Source organism: Epinephelus fuscoguttatus, linkage group LG5 (genome assembly GCF_011397635.1).
Source record: "Epinephelus fuscoguttatus linkage group LG5, E.fuscoguttatus.final_Chr_v1".
NCBI classification, from domain to species: Eukaryota; Metazoa; Chordata; class Actinopteri; order Perciformes; family Serranidae; genus Epinephelus; species Epinephelus fuscoguttatus.
In genome coordinates this window covers 41,890,447-41,900,626 of record NC_064756.1, presented here as the reverse complement: position 1 = coordinate 41,900,626, position 10,180 = coordinate 41,890,447, and the positions used below count along the sequence as shown (strand labels likewise).

Below are 10,180 nucleotides of genomic sequence, written 5' to 3'. Positions count from 1 at the left end.
TCATTTAACAGATAAAGTCATGGTTGAGGAATTTGATGCAAATATTTTTAGAGTGACAATACAATAGAAACATCTTTTGAAGCTGGGATAAAAGAAGGCATAAATAATTGGGTTTAAAGTTGAATTAAAGTAACCCAACCAAAAAAATGTTTCAAAAATGACAATAGGTGTACTGAAGCCAGTGTGGGGATCAACTGCAGAAATGATGAAAAAGGGCATCCAACAAAAGATGAATGCACCAACCACAATACCCAGAGTCTTTGCAGCCTTGTGCTCAGACTGTTTTATCAGCCCGTCTCTTGCTCTGTCATCTGAACAATTGCTCATATTGTTGATCTTTTTTACTTGCTCTTTAGCCACAATGAATACTTTAGTGTACAGACAAACCATCACAGTGCAGGGAAAGAAGAAGCTGATTACACTGTCTAAAACTCCCCAAAGGTGGTTATAGACAGGGTTACAACTGCCAAGACAGTTTAGTGATGCCATATAATCCTCTAAACCTGCACTGTTGGCCTTTGAGTAAAGTAGTCCAAAAGAGTAAACAGCAGCCAGTGCCCAGCTGGCAAATACCATAACCCAGGCAACTGGCATGGTGATATTCCTAGAATAATGCAGAGGATTGCATATTGCTTGCTGTCTGTCTACAGCAATGCAAATAAGGTGTAAGATAGACACAGTGGTAAAAAACACATCAAAACTGGTGTGCAGCAGACAGAAGTCATCACCATAGAACCAGCAGCCTTGAACGGTCCGGATGGTGCTGAAGGGCATCACAATAACACCCACTAGTAGATCAACCAGAGCAAGAGATACAATAAGGACATTGGTAGGATTATGCAACTCCTTGAAATGACTTACAGACACAATGACAACAGAGTTCCCTAAAATGGTAACCAGCATGCCTAAAGCAAACAACAAATAGAGGGCAACTTTGGTCCCCACACTGAAATGTGCCTTAACACACGAAGTGTTAGAGCCTGGAAAACAGTACTGTTCTTGCAAAAGGCCAAAAGTCATCATAAACCTAAAGTCATATGCCAAAACCTCAAAGACGACCCAACAGCACCCACGAGAGAGAGGTCCATGGGAGAAACACACGGAAATATCTATCTTGTAACCAAAGACACATTGTAGATGCCTCCTACAAATCACCTGATACACTGTGCAATCCAATTAAAAGCTTGCTATTAGCATATACGTTAACATCCAAAATTAATTCATGAGATATTGTAATATTTGCAATGTGGACAATATGCCTAAATAACAATTCATAGTTTCGAGAACAAAATCATTTATTGTTGAGAAATAAAGAAGTATATTTACTAGCATTGTATTTTTTTAAGAGGTAACAAATTACTGTGTAAGTGTACATATATCAAAAGTACACGTATCAGGTGCTGGATAGGTAACATGCACTGCACAGATGTTGGGACACAGTAAGAAACATTCATAATTTGTTTTCAGATTGGAGCGATTGATGGATGGATGGATGGATGGATGGATGGATGGTTAAATCATACACAGATCAAACAGCATAAGAACGCTCAAAAAGGTAAGCAGGAAGTAAACAAAGAACTAAATCTTAATTAGAAAATGAACTCAGACTAAAGTGTGGGTCCACACTCTTTATCTATATACAGTAGGCTGTACAACTAAAACAGTTTCTAAGAAATAGTGTGTCTGCTGATTGGTGGGTTTGCCAGTTTGCTAATTCTGGTTGTTTGCCAAGCGATGAGGGAGTACTCCATAGTGTTAGATGTAATAGTAGCTTCATACAGAAGTATTTGAATGTTAACTGTGGCAGTGATGGTCCTACTACTACCTCAGGCGATGGTATCAGTGGAGATATCACAGCTTGGTGGTGTTAAATCAAGATGGTTGCCATGCCTTGTCTCTGAAAAACTGTCATGTTTCAATCTAATAAGAACCTACAAAATCCTGTCTGGAAATGTCAAACACAGCAGTTCACTTGACTTTGATCTAAATTTTCTCTCAACATGTGGACGGTATTATACCAAGTATTAACTTTATGGTTGTAGACAAAGTTGATGAACGTCTGGGCCTACTAGGCCTTAGGCCTGAGTGGAAATCCACATCTCCAGCATCTAGCAGCTCCTGGTACATCCTGTACTCTCCCAGTTACTGCAACAGCAGAGAGAATTCTACAAAGAGATTTTACCTCAGCAGCAGGAAACCTCAAAATGCTTCATTCAGCTGATCAAGGATGGAACTAACAAATGACTCGGTGGTGTTTCCAGAGATATTCATCTATCCATCCATCCATCTATTTTCATCTGCTTATCCGGGGCTGGGTCACTTGGGAAGAAGGTTGAGCAATGTACTCTAGACATCCCCCTCCCCAAAAATGTTCCAGCTCCTCCTGGGGGATACCGAGGCAGTCCCAAGTCAGATTACACATATCCTTCCAGTGTGTTTTGAGTCTGGCCCGGGGCCTCCTGCCAGTTGAATGTGCCCAGAGAAAGTCTAATGTAAGGCACCCAGGAGGCATCCTGGGTGCCTTACATTGCCTCTTTGTTCTTCAAACAAAGACAGCTATTTGACACTCATCTCTACAGGAGGTCATCTCACACCTCAGTAAGACACAAGTCTCAAAACTTGATTGGACAGGACTTTTACAGTGACATGTGACTGTGATGTCATAGGCATCTGTAGAAGGTGTGCTCCCTTCAGACAATCTTTTTCTTACTCGGGATCTGCCAAGCCACCCACACCTCTCTTTGTGGCTGGGCCTGGACCAGCCCAGATGCCCAGACCATGCTCCATTGCCCCAAACCACTAAAGGGAGGGCAATTGATCACAGACTCTGTAACCTGAACCAGAAAGTTCGAGGTGCAAGCACAAGATTTGCAACTAGCTTTCTAGCAACAAGGAGAACCAAGTGAGTTAACACCCAGCGTCTAACTCTGTAAAGACCTCGAGCAACCAGCTTCCTCAAAGTTCCACTTTTGGAACAAAGGACACACCAAAGACTGCATCTGGAACCACAGCTCTTTCCAGCCTTCCTCTGCCAGCTATAAAAAGCAGCACACCACCAAGTGACTCTTTCTTTCATCCATTCAAGTGTCGGTAACATAACAACTGGGCATAGGTTTATCACAGCTAAGCAAGACTGTTTAACTTGTTGTATGTGATTCAATGCTGTTTATTGAGTATTTGTCGTGATTGTTTGCAGTTAGGTCATTCATTAGTTAAGTTAGTAAAGCTAAGTGTTTAGTTTGCTAATACTGTTCAGAAACAGATTCTTGCACACAACTAAACAATCTCTGCACTAATTTAGACTGTCTGCAACACATAACACATTCACATAGACTCACCAACAAAAAGGCTTTCAACAGAGCTACACCCAAATAGGCATCTCAAAGTTCCTGCTTCTTTTCCTTTGTCCTGACCACACGGTCAGACAACACCTCCCCCAATCTGAAGCCAGCTTTGATTCAGCCATCTTGTAGTTCTCTGTTGTCAGTCATTTTGTTTTGTAGGCCAAACGGCTCTTTGATCACCACATCCGCCTTTCTCTCTCTCTCTCTCTCTCTCTCTCTCTCTCTCTCTCTCTCTCTCTCACACACACACACACACATACACACACACACATATACTCACCAAGCTTATATAGTTAGTTAGAATTGTGTTTTTTGGTTTTGCTTTGGTTACTTTGTGAATATAAAATATAATTCTTTGGAATCATACCTGCTGTCTGTTTAATGTTGCACAAGAGTGAATGAATAGTCAACCTCTGCTGCATCAAGCACTCCGAAATCCCTCAGGCTTTACTGTTAATTTTGGTTATTGTTATTAATTTAATTATTAATCAAAACTCCAAATTAATAGTTTAGTGTATTTTATGAGACTGATATCTTTAACTGGCTATCATTTGCCCTTTACGGGAATGGTGCCCCACGAGGTGACTTAATAACATTAAGTCACCTCGTGGGGCATTAAGTCACATTATTCAACATAATTATTAATTATTATTAATAATTATTAATTATTTCCGATAGCCAGTTTACAACTTTAATGGTGTCCCCTTGGTGAGGCCTAATATTGTTGTTCCCAACATAATTGGTGCCTCCGTGTGTACCCTGACTTTATGTTCCTAACACCTTAAACATCTGTTCCAATTGTTCCTTCAGCCCCTGGTACTTCTCAGTCTTTTCATGCTCTTTCTCCCTGTTACTGTCAGCTGGGATTGCTACATTTACCACAACTGCCCTCTTCTGCTCCTTGTCAACCACCGCTATGTCTGGTTGGTTAGCTAGCAGCAGCTTGTCAGTCTGGAACTTGGGATCCCAGGATCTTAGCCTTGCTGTTCTCAACCAGTGTTGGTGGTGTGATCCATCGAGACTTGGAGACTTCTAGTCCATACTTGGCACAGATGTTTTTGTACACTGTCCAAGGTCCTTGGTTGTGCCACTCAGTGTATGCTGGCCCAGCATGCATCTTACATCCCAACTCTTTTCTAGCAACTGGTAGGATTTCTTGATGTCAGCCACTTCTTCTGTCTGTCTCTTCCTCCTCATCACCCTCTGTCTTCTGCTGTCTGAGGCTCTTTTGAGCAGGTCATTATGGGGGGCCATGTTCCTGATTTATCCTTGGATGCTCCATGTTTAATCCTGAATTGTGGCTCGGATACTAACTAATCCTCACCCTCCCTCTTTTCACTGCTCGTAGAATCTCATGGTGCTGGACTATGGGTGGAACCCTCCTTGCATTGTGAGGAGGTTTTAGGTCTTGACATCACCGGCATCCATCTCCCCCTGTGGCCAGCTCACTTGTCCAGCTGGGTATCTGATGACTGGTAGAGCGTACATGTTGATGGCTTAGGTCTTATACCTTCTATTTAGCTGGCTTCTTAGCACCTGCCTTACCCTGGATCAGTGAATTGACATCATGTTCACTCCTGGTATTCATGTACAGGAGATAGCCGATGACTGCGCCGCTTTTTCAATTCAGTTTAATTGAATCTGTATTAATAATCACTCTTTGAGATGATCTGATTTAGGGGATTTAGGCCTCTGCAGAAATACAGCGGGGACAGTGCATCACCTTGGTATATGCAACACTTTATGGTGACTTGTGCAATGGCCTTGGGGTTGGCTTCCAGTGCTGTGCTCCACAGCCACATTGAGTTCTTGATGAATGTTACCAGTGTGCTGTTAGTCTTGTATAGTGCCAGGTGCTCTATGTGTGGGGTATTGAGTTGTAGACTTTCATGTAGTTAATCCAGGCAGTGCTCAGGTTGGTCTGCCTAGTCTTGGACTGTTGGGTGACTGCTCTGTCAACCAGTGGCTGGTTCTTTGAAGCTTTGGTGTTGTTTCCTATGCCCTTCTGAACTTTGCTCGTGTATTGACTCGTGCCTACTCAGCTTAGCTGCTGAGATGCCTGAGAGAAGTTTCCATGTTGTGGAGAGGCATGTTATCGGCCGGTAGTTCAAAGGTGTTACACCCTTGTGGGGATCTTTCATGATAAGTATTGTCCTGCCTTGTGTTAGCCAATCTGGGTGAATGCCAGCTGCTTGCAGCTAACTCATTTGTGCTTCCAGATGATAATGGAGCACTGTTAGCTTCTTCAGCCAGTATGATGGATTATGTCAAACCTGGTGCTGTCCAGCTCTTCATGATTGATACTCATTGTTGGATGTCTGCCTTGGTGATGGTGACTGGTTCTTGTTTTGAGAGGTTGCTGTGGCCTGCTCTTAGGCCACCAGCCACTTGGCATCAGTGTTGTTTGATGTCTCTTTCTCTCTGATGTCCTTCTAGTATTGCTCAGTCTCAGGTCTGGGTGGGTTTGTCCTTGTGTTGTTGTTCCCTTGCAGCGAGGAGTAAACCTTAGATTGATTTTTGAACAACAGACCATTTCTTTTCTTGGCCTCTGCTTCTCTACTGTACCTCTTCAGCCTAGTAGCCACAGCTATGAGTTTGTGTGTGGCAGTCCCTAGAGCCTCACTTACTGACATCTTCTTGTACGTCTAATTCATCCAGGACCTGTCCTTCATGACTGCCTTATCCACCTCTGTTAGATTGTGAGCCCCTCTGAGCTTTCTTGATCTTGGCTTCCAGTCTTCTCCATGGGGAGCACTCTGCATGTTGTGCTCTTAATTTTACACCCAAGTATCTCCAGGATTGCTGCTGTGGCATTTTTGAGCTCATTGGTTTGCCTGATGGTAGTAGTAGTGATAGCGAGAGGGGTTGTGTTAATATCTGTAAATATCTCTTCTGATGGGACTTTGTCCATGAGCAGGGTAATCTTGTGCAGGGATTGACTGTATTTGGTCTGTCCACCACCATCCATCTTCTCTCAAGTGTGCGCACTTACCGTGAGACCAGTGAAAGCACGTGAACACACATGAAGGCAGTGCCCATGTCTCACGGTTTCGCGCAAGCGCACACGTGAGCGCAGTGTGCAGAGAGGCAGTTAGAGTTACAGGCTACAATGAGGCTAAAAACAGAGTTCAAATGACGTTTTTACAAACAACTTTTTATGTCGGGGCTTCTGGACATTTGGATCACTACGGACGAGCAGTATGGAGATATTTTTTGGTTTCAATTATGTTGAACGTTTTAATCTGGGGCACCGTTACCCACTACCCACTCCCCCCTGGGATCTCCGTCAAGTGATGTGAGGACTCTAAAACTTCACCAGAGCCTCCCTCGGCATGAGTGAGAGTAGATAATGAATTTTCATTTTTGGGTGCACCATCCCTTTAATGTGCCTGGGTAGTGGGTGGAATTGACAGCCCACCTGCAACCTTTGTTGACTTTTGGGCTTACAATTACTTACTCACTTTTAGTGAGAAAAGCAAAAGAAAAGAAGGAAAAGAAGAAGAACTAAAACAACAGGTTTCAGCAACAAGCGCCACTGCTTAGACCCCTAATCACCATAACCACATGAAAAGCTATCTTCAATCCATAAATTAATGAGACACAATGTTATGGTTAACCATACAGAAAAAAGTACAGGTTTTGTCAGCAGACTATTTTATTTTCTGTCTGTATAGTACTGGGACAAAAACACTTATACTTTAGGTATGTTAAAACACATGATGCAGTAATGCACAATATTTGAATACAATTTTACATATGATCTAAAAGCATCAATAATTATGTATCCATTGTTAAAAGTTAAATTGATCAAGGGACATTGCTTTAATATAATTAGGTATTGATTATACGTCATTATAATTAAGCAGAAACTCTGACATACACAGAGATAAACTTGGGTCACTGTAAAATAATATATAATGTTGGACATAATATAGCAGTAGTATTGTAATATATAGCACAATGAGAGCAAAAGCAAGATTTGCATTTTGCCATTGTTGATAACAACAGCAAAACAAAGACCTTTTATTGCTCATGCAAGTGCATGCCCAACAACTTGTTAAAATAATATCTTATTTGAAAATGTTAAACAGTGCAGTTTTTGAGTGAAGCTGTGTCATTTAACAGATAAAGTCATGGTTGAGGAATTTGATGCAAATATTTTTAGAGTGACAATACAATAGAAACATCTTTTGAAGCTGGGATAAAAGAAGGCATAAATAATTGGGTTTAAAGTTGAATTAAAGTATCCCAACCATACAAATGTTTCAAAGATGGCAGTAGGTGTACTGAAGGCAGTGTAGGCATCAATTGCAGAATTTATAAAAAAGGGCATCCAACAAAAGATGAATGCACCGACTACAATACCCAGAGTCTTTGCAGCCTTGTGCTCAGACTGTTTTATCAGCCCTCCTTTTGCTCTGTCTTGCTCTTGCTCTCTCCTCTTTGAACAATTGCTCATATCTCCAATTTTTCTTACATGCCCTTTTGCCACGATGAATACTTTAGTGTACAGACAAACCATCACAGTGCAGGGAAAGAAGAAGCTAATTACACTGTCTAAAACTCCCCAAAGATGGTTAAAGAGAAGGTTACAACTGCCAAGACAGTTTAGTGATGCCAAATAATCTTCTAACCCTGCAATGTTGGCCTTTGAGTACAGGAGTCCAAAAGAGTAAACAGCAGCCAGTGCCCAGCAAGCACATACCATAACCCAGGCAACTGGCATGGTGATATTCCTAGAATAATGCAGAGGATTGCATATTGCTTGTTTTCTGTCTACAGCAATGCAAATAAGGTGTAAGATAGACAGAGTGGTAAGAAACATATCAAAACTGGAGTGCAGCAGACAGAAGTCATCACCATAGAACCAGCAGCCGTGAATGGTCCGGATGGTGCTGAAGGGCATCACAATAACACCCACTAGTAGATCAACCAGAGCAAGAGATACAATAAGGACATTGGTAGGATTATGCAACTCCTTGAAATGACTTATAGACACAATGACAACAGAGTTCCCTAAAATGGTAATCAGCATGCCTAAAACAAACAACAAATAGAGGGCAAGTTTGGTCCCCACACTAAAAGGTGCCTTAATACACGAGGTGTTAGAGCCTGGAAAACAGTACTGTTCTTGAGAAAGGCCCAAAGTCATCATAAACCTAAAGACATATGCCAAAACCTCAAAGAAGACCCAACAGAACCCACGAGAGAGAGGTCAATGGGTGAAACACACTAAAATCTTAGTCTTGTAACCAAAGACACATTGTAGAGGCCTCCTACAAATCACCTGATACACTGTGCAATCCAATTAGAAGCCTGCTATTAGCATACATGTTAACATACAAAATTAAATTAAAAAAGTAAATGAGTAAAAAAGAAAAGAAATAAAGAAAACAAAGCACAGAAGAGTAAGATTTAAAAATAAAAATAATGATAGAAAAAACAGAAACCTTAAGGACAATCAAATGCCTTAGAAAACATGTGGGTCTTCAGCCTAGATTTAAATGTGTCTACAGAGGGGGAGCACTTACAGTATTTGAAAAGGGTAAGGTGTTTCAAAGCTTTGGGGCATCTTCTGTGAATGCATGATCACCCTTCACCCTTAACCTGGATCGCGGGACTGCGAAAAGCAACTGGTCTGAGGATCTGAGAGATCTAGTGTTGAAAAGGGGGCAGAGGAGCTTATTTGGGTGCTAGGCCATGTTTAAAAACAGAGTAAGACCTTAAACTCAGACCGATACTTGACTGGCAACCAATGCAAGGAAGCCAGTACAGGTGTAATATGGTCTGTTTTCTGTGTACTACTTAGAAGTCGAGCAGCAGCATTCTGTATCAGCTGCATGTGAGATAAGAAGAACTGGCTTATACCCACATACAGAGCATTACAATAATCCCGACGAGAGGAAATTAAGGCACTTATGACTATCCTCACCTCATGAAATGAGAGGATTGGTTTCAGTTTGGCAATATTTCTAAATTGGAAACAGCTACCTTTCACTACAGAATTAATTTGTTTGTCGAATTTAAACCTGATTTCTGGCCTGGGCATGAAGTTTGGGTGCTAAGGGCGCCAGGTGGTTTGCTATACCCCGGATGGAGTTGCGGGGGCCAAATAATACCACTTCTGTTGCATTATCATTTAGTTGGAGAGTTTTTTCACCATCTAAGATTTCACATCTTGGAGGCAGTCAATAGGGACCTAACAGTGTCATTATACTCTAATAGGAGGTAAAGCTGAGTATCATCTGCATAACAATAATAGGAGATATTACATTTATGGAAGATGGACCCTAAAGGGAGCATATAAAGGGCAAACAGGATGGGTCCCAAGATGGAGCCCTGGGGCATACCAGACATGATGGGAGCAGAGGATGAAAACATGTTTCCAGATCTGACTGTGGCGTGTCCTGAAACTGGACTGACATTTTTCCATAATGTTATTATTTTCTAAAAAGGACAGTAGTTGAGCATAGACAATCTTTTTCATGACTTTTGATAAAAATGGCAGCTTAGAAAAAGGCTGGAATTTTTTTTTTGCAGTTGCATCAAGGTTAGGCTTTTTAATAATGGGATGTACTACCGCATGTTTAAAGCAAGAGGGAAAAGAAGCATTTGCTAGACCAGTGATTCTCAAAGTGTGGTACGCAGGCTCCCTCTAGTGGTATGCAAAAGAATCATTTGATTAAATATAAATAAAATAAAATAAATTTAAAACGTGAAATACTATCCAACATATTAGAATAGATGAAAATATTCTATCAACCGATGACAAGAAAATGAAAGGAGATACAAATTAAGTTAATACTTTTAAAAAGTTTGCAAGTGCTTCTGGGTAG

At 41.3% G+C, this 10,180-nt stretch overlaps 2 protein-coding genes across 2 annotated transcripts; both read right to left on the bottom strand.

Annotated features, from left to right (window-relative positions):
- Positions 1–1,020, bottom strand: LOC125889058 (trace amine-associated receptor 13c-like). The gene has a single exon (XM_049576706.1). The coding sequence runs from the start codon at positions 1,018–1,020 to the stop codon at positions 1–3; it is 1,020 nt and encodes a 339-aa protein (XP_049432663.1).
- Positions 1,021–7,458: 6,438 nt separating this feature from the next.
- LOC125889056 (trace amine-associated receptor 13c-like) lies at positions 7,459–8,496 on the bottom strand. The gene has a single exon (XM_049576705.1). The coding sequence runs from the start codon at positions 8,494–8,496 to the stop codon at positions 7,459–7,461; it is 1,038 nt and encodes a 345-aa protein (XP_049432662.1).
- Positions 8,497–10,180: the final 1,684 nt, after the last annotated feature.